This window comes from Aspergillus brasiliensis (assembly GCF_001889945.1).
Source record: "Aspergillus brasiliensis CBS 101740 unplaced genomic scaffold ASPBRscaffold_33, whole genome shotgun sequence".
NCBI lineage: Eukaryota > Fungi > Ascomycota > Eurotiomycetes > Eurotiales > Aspergillaceae > Aspergillus > Aspergillus brasiliensis.
In genome coordinates this window covers 15,421-30,249 of record NW_027137474.1, presented here as the reverse complement: position 1 = coordinate 30,249, position 14,829 = coordinate 15,421, and the positions used below count along the sequence as shown (strand labels likewise).

Here is a 14,829-nt window from a genome sequence, read left to right as displayed (position 1 = left end):
GACAGGCTTTCTACCCTGACAAGTAGATCCTATCACAATCACGCAGAAAAGCTGAAGTGCTTCGTGATAATAAGACTGATATCTAAATATCTCCAAGCCTATTTTGGAAAGGACTATTACTATTGGCCTAGTAATGTCCAACCCAAAACACCGCTTTATTTAAATACTGAAGGTATATCACATATTTGTGTCTCGCTGAGACTAAGCTCTGTTACAGATAGCTTGGCCTGTTTGTTACGGTGACGTGATGTTGGACCTGGCTAGTTGGTACAGAGAAGAAGCTAGTCCTGTTACACTGGTTCCATCGATTCCCAGTTGAATATCTGGTGAGCGTTCTTTTAAACCAGCATGCCACGTCACGATTATTTCAACCTCCAGGATCGCAAAGCCACGCAGTCAATCGACAGACGCGTCTCATGATCCCCATGCAAGATAAATGCAGCTAGTTTCAGCCTTGTCGACGCTAGTGGCCGAATCAACAAGTGTCAATCTCCCCAATATGTTTTCAAATGAAACTGATTTCCTTCCCTATGAACTAGATAGCAAGCCAAAGATCGGGCGATGCCCCATCGATCACTCGACATGCCGCTTCCCGTGTAAGAGATACAGCGGCAGCGCCGCCCCGATGGTGACGACCCCCAGCGCAAGCATCACCAGATACAGCTGCAAATAGCCCTGGCTCTGCACCCACTCCACTGCCTCGTACAGAAATATAAACGCCACCAAATTCTTCACCACGTTGACCAGCACCAGGCACTGCGCCGCATCCCGTTGGTGCCGGTGTGCCAAGTAGGTGATGGCGATGTTAGGCGTGTACACTGTCCCGAAGGAGACCATGCCGAACCCCACTGCGATGGCTGTCCAGTGTAAATGGTTCTGGCAGGCGAAGGCCAGCAGAACGCAGCCTGCGGGACCGATGGCCATGCCCGGAATCAGGGAGAGCAGCCTATCCTCGGCGCGGACCTGCCCGTTGGCCCGCCGGCGCGCCATCCGACTGTTGATGAGGTCGGAGAGCCAGCCGCCACCGAAACAGGCCAGGATGAAGCCGATAAGCGCGGCAATCTGCATCAGGCCGACAGAGACGGAGGAGAACAGATACGGGGGCGCTTCCAGGAGGGAGGACATGGTGAAGCTTACAAGACCAAGTCAGTATCGAACGAGCCGGGGAGGAAGCTGGAGGGGGAAACAATGTACATGAGGATGATCTGCGGGCTGAGGGCACATCCGTAGAGGAGGATCACCCAGATCACAGCTGGCCGTGTCAGCAGGCGCAGGGGCGCTACCATGGCCCAGAACAAGTTAAGCTCGCGGTCGAGGCGGACCGGCACGATGATGTCGACCAGGGAGGGCCTGTGCACCGTATACACGTCCTCCGGGGCCGCGTGTTCGACCATCTCCCGGGCGGCCTTCGTTTCCGTCGCCTCGGGTTCGATGGCTGGCATATCCCACTCTGGACGCCGGAAGTTGGACTCAGGACACAGGAACAGCATCAGCCCAATGTCAGCCACCGCCAGCGCAAAGCAAACCCACATGAAGGCCCGCCAGGAGGTCGGCAGATACTGCACCATCAGACTATTGACCAGCGGGCCGATTGCTGATCCGCCTGATATCAGAATCACATAGCTAACAAGTGGGACCATCATCAAGCTGTCTGTTCTCCTTGCTCCGCTAAAGGTCGGAGGGGGGGAGGGTGGCGGGCTTGCTTACATGGACATCATCGCAGCTCGCTGATGCAGAAAGAAGATATCCGCGGCTATCTCAGGCACGATACTCTCGCCCGCAGCGCCAGCAAATCCCTGCACGCATCGCGCCGCCAGCAGACTAGAAAAGCTAGTTGCTGTCACGCACCACGCCAGGGCGCCGGCTTGGAGCGCCATGGAAAGGAGCAGCGAGGCGCGTTTGCCAAATTTGTGGGCAATGGGCACCCAGAAGATGTTGCCGATACTCAGAAACAGGAAGTTATACTATTAAGTCGCCCGACCATCAGCGTCGCGCTGTGGTCGCTCTGACAGGAGGTGAACTTACAGTAAGCAGCTGCACCACAGCAGACTCGGGCTTGTGATACTCTTGAATCAACTCGGGGACGGCCACTGACAGGCCAGATCCGGCCATGTTGGCCACAAAGTTCGTCATCGAGGTCGTGATGATAGCACAACGCTTCAGCCAGATGGGCCAGCGCAGCGGATCCCGCTTATCCTGGGTCGGATTTGGGATGAGAGGAAGCCCCTGACGCCGCATGCTGGCGTGGGAAATGGAGTGTAGAGATGTCGTACCGGCCACAGGAACCATGGGGAATGTAATTTGTGTGGTAGCTAGACCGCTCAGACGGTTGATACAGGGAGAGAAAAGAGATGGAAGACGAGTGGCAACCCGTTTAGGGGGAGGATCCCCGTCCGTAATTAATCTCCGGAGCTTTGCACTAGGGCGAGCAGGTACGAGCTGAGGGTTTCGAAAGTGTGGGGAAGCGTCGGGCAGAAAACTTTTCCCAGACTCAACCAGGACGTGGATCCCGTCCCTCTAGTCACAGATATAGACAGATCAGGGGCCATTATAGGGTAGATCGGATTCCCATCCCTCGCCTCGCTACACAGTGCCAGCCATCAGATCGGTATGCGTGATTATCCCGGTGTGAGAGTGGTAGGGACACGCGTCATTGTCCCTACCGATCCCCGAGCCGCGGGTGAAAGGTATTTTCCTCCCTCGCTAGGAGAGGGGCTCAATCCATTTCCATCATCAATTGGCTCCAGACGTTGCGCGCCCACAATATCAGAACGCTGCTCGGTCGAACAAGATTGTCCATGTCTACGCGTGATACATTCTTTAAACCACGGACGACACCCTTATCGCCATCAGTAACGAAGGCTATGGACGTGTCAGCGCGGCCACCATGAAGTCGGGCTTCGAGGATGAAGATCCCACAGCCGCGTTCATGGCCAAATGGTGGCCCAGTGGTGCAAGCGGACGGCCCCCAGTGCGACGTCAGTACGGTGTTCTTGATGGTGCTCAAGGCATCCACCCGGCAGGGGTGTGTCGAAATGCGAGGCTGCTGAGAGGTTCTCCGAATATCTTTTCTACTTGTATGCTAGTCCAGTGAAGACCTATATTGAAGCAACCAAATTCAAACTCATAGACACCATCTGGTAGGATCGGATCATTTGATCATCCAATCATTTATCTCAACGTGAGATCACAGGTAGGTATTTTATCTACCCATACTAACAGTGACCTTGCTCCTTCTCAGCTCTATTCATCAAAGGACACACATCAACCTCCCTCCTCTCGCTTCTACGCATAAACAACGTGATTCCGCAGGGTCCCAATCTGCGAGATGTGCACATCCATCTGAGTCCCCGGAACCAGCCACTTTGGGGGGTTTAAACCGGCGCCCACACCTACTGGCAATCAGCTTCACCAAGCAACAGCAGACCCAAAAACTGTCCAATCACTACCACTTACCTCCGGGAGTTCCCGTCATGATTATGCTGCCCTTCTGCAGCGTCGTGCCCTGAGACAGATAAGAGATCAAGTAGCCGCAGTCGAACAGCAGATCGCCCACCGTCTCATCCTGCCGCACCTCGCCATCGATGGTGGTCCTGAGGTGCAACTGCGACGGATCGGGGATCTCCGATGCCGCGACCAGCACGGGGCCCAGGGGCGCAAAGAGGTCGAAGCCTTTCGAGAAGCCCCATTGTGGGACGGGACCGGCGTAGGCGGGATCGCGCTGCAATTTCCGGGAGGAAATGTCATTGCCGGCCGTGTACGCCGCCACGTACTCAAGGGCACGCTCCACGGGGACATCCTTGGCGTCCTTGCCGATGACGAGGCACTGCAGCCCGGTTAGGGGATCGTGGATGGAAGGGAGAAGAACGCGGCGAGACGAACCAATTCGCCCTCGTAGTCCGCTTGGTCGTCCTGCGCGATCCGCGGGATCACGACGGGCACGCCGTGGTCATGCACACAGGTGTTGGGCTTGAAGAAGATGAAGGGGAAAGGCGGGGGCGTGCGTCCGGCTTCCTTGACTATGGGAAGTGGTTATAGATTAGTGAAATAGATCGCGACTTTACCGGGGGGGGGGTTGGGGAAAAGGGGGACTGGGCTCACGACGTACTGTGCTTGGCGTAGTTGAGGCCCACGCAGCGTAGAATGGGTACGTCGCTGGGAGCGAGCGGGGAGAGGATCTGTTTCACAGTCACAACCTCATCCGTCACCTTGGTCTCGCCCGCCGTATTGTAGATGTCCTGGCCTTGGATGATGCGGGCTTGCAGCTGATCGGCTTCGGTGACCAGCCCGAGATCGATCGTTCTCTCCGCGGGCAAGATGGGCTCGCCGCGCAGGATGCGGCCATCGAGGGCGCGAAAGCGGATCAGACGCTTCCAAGGAAGAGACATATTCAGCTGGCAGAATGTGGAAGATGGGATTGTCACCGGAAACCAGAGGACGACCAGAAGCCTGGAGAGTGTATTAACTATACCCTTCTCCCATATTAATAGCTCATCGGGGTGGGGCGGGGAGTCGTCGGGGAGAGAGCGGAACTGTTAGTAGTCAGTCCTGCTACGGAACTCCGGCTGGAGATTTGCATCAGTCCAGCCGAGAAGCCAAAGACATGGGAGACCCGGTTGCTCCCCGAGACACTTCCCCGGGGGTCCCGCGATGCGCTGCGGCACAGTTGTGGGAAGGAGACAGATCACATTGGCTTATACCGTTTACCCTGGCAAATTCTATAAGTGTCCCCCTTCAACAAAGATTCTCCTTTTACGGATTATTCCACAATCATTCGCACCCAAGATGTCCGAGATGAGAACGCGCTTTCCCGATCGCCCTCAATTTTCGGGGATCATGAAGCCCTGTCGCGTGGAAGGAGATGTATCCCAATTGGAAGTATATGGTGAGATCCCCAAGGAGATCGATGGAGTCTTTTATAGAGTCATGCCCGATCCTCAACTGCCTCCCTTCATCGAAGATGATCTCGTAAGGAACCTCCCACCCCAGGCATCCAGCAGACTGACAAGAGACAGTGGTTCAACGGAGATGGAAATGTCGCTGCCTTCCGCATCCAAGACGGCCGAGCGTCCTTCCGGCAACGGTACGTGAGAACGGAGAAGTTCGTGCGAGAGCGCGAGGCTCAACGCGCATTGCTCGGTTAGTGGTCAGCCGTCTCCCTCGAGTATAGACGAACCCATCAAAATCTGACAGTTTCAACAACAGGCAAATACCGAAATAAGTTTACCGATGCGGTGGAGTTCAAAGTCCGCAGCACCGCCAACACCAATGTGGTCTTCTTCAATGGGCAGCTGCTGGCTTTAAAAGAGGATTCTCCCCCTTATGCCATGGACCCCGTCACGCTGGAGACCAAGGGGCTCTATAACTTTGAGGGCCAGCTGCCCAGTCTCACCTTCACCGCGCATCCAAAGTTTGACCCGGTCACGGGCGAGATGGTGTGCTTCGGATACGAAGCGCGGGGAGATGGGACACCCGACGTGTGCTACTACAGAGTCTCGCCCACCGGCCAATTCACGGAGGTGGCCTGGCTGGTCGCGCCGGTGGTGGCGATGATCCATGACTTTGCCGTGACGGATAACTGGGTAAGTTGAACCTGTTTCTCGACAAAGTGGTGGGGCTGTCAGGCTAATGCCAGACCGCATAGGTCGTCTTCCCAATCATCCCTCAAGTGTGTGACATTGAACGCATGAAACAAGGAGGGGAACACTGGCAATGGAGCCCCGAGACCCCGCTCTACTTTGGGGTCATTCCCCGACGGGGCGCCAAAGCCGAAGATGTGAAGGTACTTATACCAGTCCCTTTCTGCCCATCTTTCTGGAGTAACGGCAAGTTAACACCCGATGCAGTGGTTCCAGTATAAGAATTCCTTCCCAGGCCATACGGCCAACGCCTACGAGGATGAACAAGGTCACCTGGTGATCGACCTGGGCTTAGGTGAGAAAAATGGGTTCTTCTGGTGGCCCGACGCCCAGGGGAACGCACCTGAGCCCAGCTCGATTCACTCCCAGCTGGTCCGATTCACCCTCGATCCCCAGACCGAGGATCTCGTCCTTCCCGAACCTGAAATCCTGCACCAGGGCAACTCGGAGTTCTACCGGATCGATGACCGGTTCGCCACCCATCCCTATCGCCACTGCTACTTCGATCTGATGGACCCGCAGCTGGGTACCGATTTCGAACGGATTGCACCCAATCTCGGGGGTGGTTACCCGTTGTACAACTCCTTGGCCCACTTCGACAACGCCACGGGGCAAACGGAGGTCTACTTCCCCGGAAATACTTATCTGGTCCAAGAGCCGGTCTTTATCCCGCGGAAGGACTCGACCACGGAGGGAGATGGGTTTGTTCTGGCACTGGTTAATAATTATGAGACCATGGCCAGCGAGCTCCATCTGCTGGACACGCGAGACTTCACTCACGCGCAGGCCAAGATCCTGCTTCCGATCCGTCTGCGCCACGGTCTACATGGAAGTTGGGTGGATGGGAGAGATATCGGGCCACAGACAGAGCAATTGTAATTGAGTCAGCGGTCCTCAGTGCCGTTCAGTTGAAGGAAGATAAATATTCGAATTGATAGTTTTTTCTTTTTTTTTTTTTTATCTTACTTAACGCGAAGATTGTGACCTTCTGTTTCCCAACGAAAGAGCAAGAAACCGGTGATGCTGTTCCAGAGACTTCCTTGACCGTTCACCTTGACCGTTCATTATCCACGACCGGAAATGCGGTCGATCGTGATAGCCTACCAACGTTCCAACGCCGGTGCGTGCGTCATATTTGTAAACAAGTCATCCAACATAAATTCTCCACATTCCATGCCAAAGGACGAAAAGTCAAAGCCCGGGGTGACGCTGCTCATGGCAGTACCAGTCAGGTCCTCTGCTGTGCAATCCGATTAGCGTCATCGAAGTCCACCGGGGGGTTGCACGGAATCCCTTACGCTGTAAACGGAGGACTGAGATCAACTGCTCAAGGTAATACCTGCAGCGGTCCACCATCCGATTGCCCGTATCCAGTCGATACAGAGTTGCGACAGCGCGACCAGGATAGAGCTGGATATTGGTGGGCTGGTGCGCCGGGGAATTTTGGGCCGACTGCCTTGCACGCTGCACCCAGGTGGCCCCAATAATGACCAGTGCCGCGTTGAAGGCTGCCCCCCAAGACAAGAAAGTATGAGCCACCGGCAAACTGGAATGGAAGCTAAAGAGGAAAATTGGCAACTTACTATAATACAGAGAGTACCACCACGCCCCTAGGAGATCGCGCTGCTGCCCTGTTGTAAAGACCAGTTCGTGGATTATGTCGATAATTTCCATGGCCGATTCGACGCACTTGTTCATGCTACTATGGCCGATCTCATTCAGAATCCGCTCTTGGCCAGGCTCCAGACCGGACGGGAGGCTCGCGTCGAGAAACTTCACCAGGATGGGCCGATGCAGCAGGATCTGGGTATGGAGATAACGCAGGGTGAGGATGACCCGAAACTTCAGGGAGAGAAAAGGCCCCGGCTGGTTCTCCGACTTCTTGATTTCCTCGCGCAGCCCCTGCAGTGTTAATTGACGAAGGCTCTCTGGAAGCGCCATGACCCACGAAAACAGCTGATTCTCAATCGACAGCACCCGGCCCACCGTCTCACCAACCGACAGGCCAGGGCCACAGCCCAGATTTTGGCCGTAGACTTGGTCAATGATGTTGCCCATTTGCTTGTACAGGGTTCTGGTCAGGGTCAGTCGGTGCGGGCAGTCGAATTGGGGGAGAGTGTTGGGGGGCGGGGTTTGGGGGGGTGGGGAAGGGGGGCAACTGACATGGTGCTATTAAAGAACTGGATGCTATGACGGATGGTCTTGTCGTCGACGAACGGTTCGCCCTGGCCGATACAATCGACGATGGGGAGGTCCAGCTGAACATAACTGTCAGGGATCGCGGGCGGTCGTCCGAAGGTCATGCTTAAGGTTCTAGGGAGCTGTTTAGTCGGGCTCCACACCCAATGCAAGCATTGAGGGGGGCGCATACCGATCCAATACCACACAACCAAACCATGTTCTTTTTCGTGTCTCGCGCTCAAGAGGGGAGAACGCCTGGGAGGCATCCTTCGAATGTAGCCCGAGCTGCAGCGCGGCCTTGACGGCGAGTCCGTGCACGGTCCACGCCTGGACGGATTTCTGTGTCCCCTGGAGATATTGGCCCATGAGCAGGAGATACTGCACTACCGGGAAGGTCAGTTGTTACTACGCCAAGTTCGGCGGACAACGTGTATCAACCCACCGACTTCCAGAGTCGTCCCTCGGAGCATTTCGCCCCGGCACAGGTTCAATGCCTGTCGATAGTAGACGGTGGACTCTTTGATCCGCGTCTCCGCTGGGGCATGGCCGGATACGCCGGTCACCTTCGCCATGGCCAGCATGATGCTCAGCAGGCCTAACCAAGTTCGGCGGACTTTCTTGGCATTGTTCTTGAATTCGTCATATGTCTCAAGAAAGGTCGGGGCGTGGATGTACGGGAACAGCAATCCCGTCTCGTAAAAAAACCGGCGAATCAGCCGTAAGGTCTCTTCGGACGACGGCAAGGCAGGATTCGTCACGAGCCCGGGCCGCCCAGCTGTGGGCGTGCAGCCCGACAACGGCGATGGCGGCCGGGTGGCGCTGACGACACCGCCATCATAGGCAATCTGGTCGAGCCGGGGCGTGTTGATTTCATTTTGGTTGATTTCGCGGTGCGACACTGCGCGGGACAGGTGCCGCAAAAAGGCGATGTTCGAGGATGGGCCTGCAGCAGGTTCCTGTTAGCTTACGCGTTGGACGGATGGGAGACGAATCGCATTCACCAAAATAGCCGCAGTCCTCCTCATCCGCGAAGGTTACCGCGCCCATGGCGTCAATGGGATCCTCGGGCCCTGCCAGGTCGGCTAGGGGCTCATGGCAGGGCTCCAGCGGACCTTCGCTCGGCGGGCTTCTGCTGGTTAATCGCGCCGCTAGTCCCGACAGGTCTGATTGCATGGTGGTGAGGTTTTTCTCCAGCGACTTCACCCGGGACTCCAGGTCTTTGAGGTAGCTTAGGCCTGATTAGCACACACACACACACACGGCAGCAACAAGAAACGGGCTGTTTCGGGGGCCTCACTCTTTCTGCACGATCACATTTGTGGCCGTGACTGGCGGGGTATAGACACATTCGAATCCCAGGTCTTGGCACATGCCACACTGGGGCCGGATGCCATCACACTAGGGACAGCCGCAATCAGTGGGAGGGCTCATCTTTGCTGCACGTCAATCCTTGGATTCGCTACCTACCCTGGACTTTCGCGTGCGACATACATCGCAAGCCAGGGCCACGCGGCGACGTTTGCCCGGTGGTCCCTGAAGAGAGAGAGGATCGGACGGCGGCTCCATGACGGGGGTGCGGGTTGCCTTGATGCCTGCCTGTGGCATGGCTCAGCTTCTGCTTAGCTTCGCTTCTACTGAAGCTGTCGCGAACGGGCCCGTGCAAGGGGAAGGAATGGAACTGTGACCGGCTACGGGGGTACAGGGACGGGGACGGGGAAGAGGTAACAAGGGTAAGCGGGAACGCGGGGAAAGTCCGGATCCTGTACCTCGGCTGAGAGCCTGGAACTACTAACGTAAGCGTATGTATACTTGAAGAATATATAATTCCAAAAAAAAATAATAATATAATGTGAGCTATATCATATATAATACTAGTTCAAGTTAAATTACAAACAAATACAGTGTAATATATATTACTTGAAAATATATTGATATATATTTTTTTACATTTATATACGAAGGTTAGATGCATTCTAATATGCCAGTCTTATAATATAAACCTGATTATATAAAGTTTTGCTATAGTATTACAGCTCAAAAATTGCTGGATTAGTATGGGATACAGAGGTGGCCGACTGGCTTACCTGGCCGACTCGCTTGCCGCTTACGTTAGACTGGCTGACCAATATGCACATTTGATTGGATCTAACTCCGTACGGACTAAGTAAACCCTAATCCAACCTGCAATTAAATGCATTAACTATATATGGGATAACCCACTGGTGACGCGCGCTGTTGCAACGCTGTGGCCTGGATAATCCCACAGCTTAACAGATTATAGTATATATAGGTAGGGAAATAACCAGTGCATGTGCCTTAGGCCTCTTCAAACTGATAAGCTTATCCTACTTATCTAGGTTTGGACAGTGGATATTTCTCTATATATAGGCATTAATTTAATAATATTAAACAAAATATATACATATCTTAACACCATGACTAGAATACTACGGGTCGCACAACTAGTTACCTCGTTGTGGTCCATGGACATATCTATCCATTACATTAGCTGCAGTCCAACTCGACACCAAACTAGTACTCAGACATAATATCATTACGTAACTATTCCCAGGTGAGAAATTGCACATTGCCTGTTGGAACGTAATCCCAGTAGATTACTAGTAAACAAGGTCACGTGACCCGAAACACCGTAACCTCAACCGCTCCTTCCGAGCGCGCCTAGATAGAAAGAATCAAGCGTTTCTTACGACTTCAATATTGACCTAAAACGTCGTTTCAACATTGCCCAACTAAAGGTAATGAACTGCATCAGAGCACCCCTTCTCTTCAGTCAGAGATTGGTTTCTCAGTATCATCCTCCGCCGACCGATAGAAGCCCAGCGCCGTGATCATCGGCTTATCGTCGAAGCGGTAAAGATAGACCGTCTCGCCCGCATCGGCAAAATGCTGGTAGGCATGCCAGGAGGGCACACAGAAAGTGTCCCCCGCCTTCCATTCCAGCGTTTGACCTCCGACCTCCGAGCGACCCTTGCCGGTGATGACATGATAAACAGCGGACAGGGTGTCTTGCCGGCGCGGGGACGACGTGCTCGCATTCAGCCTCTCTGCGCAGCCGCCCAGTACACGACTCACTGATCATTTTCCCCCCTCTGTTAGTCCCCAATCGTGCAGAAAGGAGCGTATGGCGTCGGGAGCAGTCTTACCTTCTCGACCATCGGCTTTCAGATAGCGCTGTGTGGCCCAATTGCCTTCTGTCTCATCCAGCCGGGCCTTCATCTGGTCCCAGGGAAAGACAATGGGAGAGGCAGACGTGTCAACATCCTCGGCCGGGTAGCGAGGCTCGCTGAAGTGCTCGAGAAAATGGACCCGGAAGTGTCGGAAGTTGGGCAGATCCAGGCCGTCCAGCCAGATCATCGGGCCGCTGCCATCCTTGCCATGGTCATGGTAGTTCCACGTAGGTGTCAGGATCACATCTCCCTTCTGCATGCGGATGCGTCGGCCATGTACCGCCGTAAAGCCCCCGTTGCCCTCGATGATATAGCGCATCGCAAACGCGGTGTGTCGGTGCGCTGGGGCGGTCTCATTCGGCATGACTAGTTGCAGGCCGGCGTAGAGTGTATCGGTGGTGTACGGGGCATCTACTCGGTTGGGGAGTGTCACTAACGGGTCTGGAGAGGACCACCAGCCTAACCAATCCCAAAGGGGGCATACCTCGAGCGGGGTTCACCAGCATCAGGACTCTTCGCTCTGCCTGCTTTTCAGTGACCAGCTGACCGGCACGCAGCAGGTTAGGGCGGATGCTGTCATACTTCCACACAAAGGGGACGGCGGTGGGGTTCGGCTCCGGGGGGTTGAGTCTTGTCATCTGGGCCCAGAGTGGCAGAGTCTTGCTGGCCTCAAGATCCTGAAGCAGTTGCGCCGCGCTGTCCGCGCTCTGTGGAGGCGTGTCGATCATGGAAGGTGCCATCGCGAGCGTTGACGAACGGCGTATTAGTATAGTTTGTATCTGGCAGAATCACAGAATCCGGCAACTTTCAAGACAGCCTCCTCCGAGTCGATCACTGGGCGTTCGCTTCAGAACTTATCACTTGTGAGGAGGACGGATAAGAAACTGCCTGTCGGGCATAGAACGGGTAGCGGCAAACGGCGGGGAAAGGTCGGGTCGGCCACCAGGTCGAGACCACCCACTCAACCAGTACCTTATAGTTATAAGAGGCTACCTGTAGTTCATCTCCAGCCCGGGCCACATCATCAAGTTATAGATACAGAAACGTCTCCCTGTCAGTACAGATTTCGGTCATGGATTCCAGAGAAGGACCGAGAGCGGCTCCCAATCACCGATCACTCATGGTCAGTGTGTTGGCAATCTAATCGACATAGTATAATCATCCTTTCTGACAGCCGAAATGAGAACAGATGCCAACCTACCCCAGTAACTGCCTCCAGTTTGCGAAGACGCTGGAGGGCGCCCTTCCCGGTTCCCTCAAGCCCATGGGCAAGGTGGGCTTGAACATCCTTCTTGTCGGAGCGGGTCTCGGAGGGCTGGCCACGGCCATCGCTCTCACGCAAGCCGGCCACAAGGTCACCATCTACGAGCAGACGCCCGTGCTGGGGGAAGTGGGTGCGGGGATCCAAATCCCATCCAACTCGACCCGCATCTTGTTTGAGCTCGGGCTAGAGCCCTATCTGAAGCCTTACATCACCTCGCCAGAGTCTATCTCCTTCCGTCGATGGCAGAATGGGACGGTGATTGGAAAGACCAGGCTACTTCCGGACTTCATCGATAACTTTCACGCGCCTTATTACGTGATCCATAGGGCAGACTTTCACTCGGCGTTGTGTCGGAAAGCCAAGGATATGGGTATTGAAATCCAGCTGGGGGCAAGAGTCGTCGATTACGATCCGGTGCTGGGTAGCATCACCTTGGAAGACGGCACAAGCCACACGGGAGACCTGGTCGTTGCGGCGGACGGTACGTCCTCCCTTTGCTACCCTTTTCTATGACCACGTGAGCTGAGAGGATGGCAGGCATCAAGTCTGTGGCTCGGAAGGTAATCCTCAATGGCGAGGAGATGCCTTTCGTAAAGCCCGGCTTCGCTGCCTATCGGGCGGTCGTCGACGTGAACCGGATGCGAAATGACCCCGAAGTGTCCTGGATTCTGGAGCGACCGGCACTGAATATTTGGTAGTCTCTTCACTGCATCTCCCACAGAAAAGTTCTTCTATTTCTCACGCTAGACCACAGGATCGGCGACTCGAGACACGTCATGACCTATACGATCGGGGCGGGCAAAGCCTTTAACATGGTGCTCTCGCACCGGGATACCTCTGACCCGGCCACGTGGGACGTGGGGACGGCCCTGCAGGATATGAAGGCCGAGTTCCAGGGATGGGACCCTGTGTGAGTCTTCTCATGCATGTCTATACGACGCCCCCCTTGCTCATGTGTACCCACAGTCTCGCCAAGATCATTGGGATGGTGGAGAAGACGATCAAATGGCCCTTGATGAGCGGCTCGTTGCTCACTCGCTGGACAAGGGGCAAGTTGGTCATTCTGGGCGATGCGGCTCATGCGATGCTGCCATATATGTCGCAGGGTAAGATGTACGCCCCCATTTGGAGTGAAATCCCATTGACTGGTCCGTGAATAGGCGCGGCGATGGCCGTGGAAAGCGGCGTGGGTCTGGCGCGCTCCTTATCCCACATGCGGTCCCCGGAGCAGCTGTCCGATGCATTAGCCATTTTCGAGAAAGTGCGGATCGTCCGGGCAAGCCAGATGCAGGAGGCCAGTCTGCTAAATGGCCAGCTGTGGCATTTTGCGGATGGGCCTTTGCAGGAGGCGCGCGATGCGGCCATGGCGCGGGAAGTGGAGGGTCTCCCCTTCAGTCACAGTCCGAATCAATGGAGTGATCCGGCCACACAGATGTGGTGTTATGGCTACGAAACTGAGCGCGAGATTGACCGGGCATGGACGGAGATGGAGGGGGTTGCGGAAAGAGTAGAGAGTCGATACTGTAACATGTTATAGCGTTATCCTGTTCAGTCGGAATCCCGCAATTTAAGGAATTCAGCAGACTGGGCTTGTATTCCATACTGAATAAATAAATTTACCGAAGAGATATAAAGCTAGACTTAGGTATATTAAATGTGAGATGCAGCATTGCAACACTATTAGAAATGAAGAGTATGAATGACTCTAGTCAGAAAAGTAGAATAGCTCTCATAAGGGACCAGTCAGATACTTTCTACAATCCTCGTCAGCCACTTTTGGCTTGAACATCATAGTTTGGTGTCCACTTGAAGAATCCTGTGTCATGTCATATCCCTTAAGGAGACGCATGCTCAAATATATATATATATTTATATCGACGCCAATTCGGTACTACTCCGGTTGACCCCGGTAAAATCGTTAGAATGGTGGAGCGTTGCAGGGATCTGAATCCTTTCAAGCGGTGAGTCTTACCTAACACCGCTTACTTGATATAGCCACGCGTTGAAGTCCATAAACGCGTTAAAATCGATGATTTTTACTGGTTCTTATTGTTTTCAAAGACGCCTTCTACTCCTGAACCTACTACCTCTAAATTGATATATTCAAAATACCTTACTCGTGATGATCGAATCCGCATTCTTGCTTTTCGTGATGCTGGTTTTACCTATTAATAAAAAGTTTATTAGCTATATATTAGCTATTGTCAAGTATAATATACATATTAAAATCAATAAGCTATATTCAAAAAGTCAAGAGGCAATCTACCGAAACTCTCAGATAAAGAAGTTGATTGGATTATATAATAGATATTAAGTTTAAAATATATATATTGATTACTATATTATTGTGTTATCAAAGAGCTTCAGCTTCCTGTTGGAGTGACAGTGTTCACATATTTTTTAAAAAAGTAAGGCTATTTATACTGTAAAACACTTTTAAAACCACCTCTCTTACCAGCTAATAAATATGTAAGATTAGCCTGGGCTCTTAAACATCAAAATTAGACATGGGATCAGTAGGATTGAATACTCTGGACTAATGAAACCTGGATAACTT

General features: G+C 53.6%; 6 protein-coding genes across 6 annotated transcripts; 2 read left to right on the top strand and 4 right to left on the bottom strand.

Moving 5' to 3' along the window:
* Positions 1 to 573: 573 nt before the first annotated feature.
* ASPBRDRAFT_139532 (putative MFS transporter) lies at positions 574 to 2,238 on the bottom strand (the record flags this gene model as incomplete). The annotated part of the gene is made up of 4 exons (XM_067619105.1): positions 574 to 1,132; positions 1,195 to 1,623; positions 1,708 to 1,964; positions 2,026 to 2,238. The coding sequence occupies 4 exons, from the start codon at positions 2,236 to 2,238 to the stop codon at positions 574 to 576; spliced, it is 1,458 nt and encodes a 485-aa protein (XP_067472952.1).
* A 799-nt stretch (positions 2,239 to 3,037) lies between these two features.
* On the bottom strand, positions 3,038 to 4,451 carry ASPBRDRAFT_164798 (fumarylacetoacetate hydrolase family protein). Its single transcript, XM_067619546.1, has 4 exons — positions 4,109 to 4,451; positions 3,883 to 4,019; positions 3,457 to 3,826; positions 3,038 to 3,392 (listed from the first exon to the last, which is right to left on the bottom strand). Exons 1-4 carry the CDS (start codon positions 4,386 to 4,388, stop codon positions 3,286 to 3,288), a joined length of 894 nt encoding a protein of 297 aa, XP_067472951.1. The 5' UTR covers positions 4,389 to 4,451; the 3' UTR covers positions 3,038 to 3,285.
* A 334-nt stretch (positions 4,452 to 4,785) lies between these two features.
* Positions 4,786 to 6,518, top strand: ASPBRDRAFT_139552 (carotenoid oxygenase family protein; the record flags this gene model as incomplete). The annotated part of the gene is made up of 5 exons (XM_067619107.1): positions 4,786 to 4,968; positions 5,016 to 5,139; positions 5,206 to 5,582; positions 5,645 to 5,782; positions 5,847 to 6,518. 5 exons carry the CDS (start codon positions 4,786 to 4,788, stop codon positions 6,516 to 6,518), a joined length of 1,494 nt encoding a protein of 497 aa, XP_067472950.1.
* A 221-nt stretch (positions 6,519 to 6,739) lies between these two features.
* ASPBRDRAFT_139545 (putative C6 transcription factor) lies at positions 6,740 to 9,386 on the bottom strand (the record flags this gene model as incomplete). Its single annotated transcript, XM_067619106.1, has 9 exons — positions 6,740 to 6,879; positions 6,938 to 7,147; positions 7,223 to 7,713; positions 7,803 to 7,952; positions 8,011 to 8,203; positions 8,263 to 8,763; positions 8,822 to 9,048; positions 9,118 to 9,218; positions 9,288 to 9,386. 9 exons carry the CDS (start codon positions 9,384 to 9,386, stop codon positions 6,740 to 6,742), a joined length of 2,112 nt encoding a protein of 703 aa, XP_067472949.1.
* Positions 9,387 to 10,358: 972 nt separating this feature from the next.
* ASPBRDRAFT_49567 (cupin domain-containing protein) lies at positions 10,359 to 11,840 on the bottom strand. Its single transcript, XM_067626368.1, has 3 exons — positions 11,493 to 11,840; positions 10,985 to 11,419; positions 10,359 to 10,912 (listed from the first exon to the last, which is right to left on the bottom strand). Exons 1-3 carry the CDS (start codon positions 11,746 to 11,748, stop codon positions 10,608 to 10,610), a joined length of 996 nt encoding a protein of 331 aa, XP_067472948.1. The 5' UTR covers positions 11,749 to 11,840; the 3' UTR covers positions 10,359 to 10,607.
* A 169-nt stretch (positions 11,841 to 12,009) lies between these two features.
* On the top strand, positions 12,010 to 13,892 carry ASPBRDRAFT_49564 (putative salicylate hydroxylase). Its single transcript, XM_067626367.1, has 6 exons — positions 12,010 to 12,131; positions 12,198 to 12,753; positions 12,810 to 12,966; positions 13,027 to 13,182; positions 13,239 to 13,378; positions 13,433 to 13,892. The coding sequence occupies exons 2-6, from the start codon at positions 12,198 to 12,200 to the stop codon at positions 13,807 to 13,809; spliced, it is 1,386 nt and encodes a 461-aa protein (XP_067472947.1). The 5' UTR covers positions 12,010 to 12,131; the 3' UTR covers positions 13,810 to 13,892.
* The last annotated feature ends 937 nt before the right edge of the window (positions 13,893 to 14,829 follow it).

Bases quoted from the DNA above. Each gene is read 5' to 3' on its own strand.
- ASPBRDRAFT_164798 (XM_067619546.1), bottom strand. From the start codon at position 4,388: ATGTCTCTTCCTTGGAAGCGTCTGATCCGCTTTCGCGCCCTCGATGGC. The intron at 3,827-3,882 runs GTTCGTCTCGCC...ACCGGGCTGCAG, and splicing joins CGGACTACGAGGGCGAATTG to TGCCTCGTCATCGGCAAGGA. The intron at 3,393-3,456 runs GTAAGTGGTAGT...GATTGCCAGTAG, and splicing joins CATGACGGGAACTCCCGGAG to GTGTGGGCGCCGGTTTAAAC.
- ASPBRDRAFT_49567 (XM_067626368.1), bottom strand. From the start codon at position 11,748: ATGGCACCTTCCATGATCGACACGCCTCCACAGAGCGCGGACAGCGCG. The intron at 11,420-11,492 runs GTATGCCCCCTT...CCAACCGAGTAG, and splicing joins GCTGGTGAACCCCGCTCGAG to ATGCCCCGTACACCACCGAT. The intron at 10,913-10,984 runs GTAAGACTGCTC...GAAAATGATCAG, and splicing joins GAAAGCCGATGGTCGAGAAG to TGAGTCGTGTACTGGGCGGC.
- ASPBRDRAFT_49564 (XM_067626367.1), top strand. From the start codon at position 12,198: ATGCCAACCTACCCCAGTAACTGCCTCCAGTTTGCGAAGACGCTGGAG. The intron at 13,183-13,238 runs GTGAGTCTTCTC...GTGTACCCACAG, and splicing joins TTCCAGGGATGGGACCCTGT to TCTCGCCAAGATCATTGGGA. The intron at 13,379-13,432 runs GTAAGATGTACG...GTCCGTGAATAG, and splicing joins GCTGCCATATATGTCGCAGG to GCGCGGCGATGGCCGTGGAA.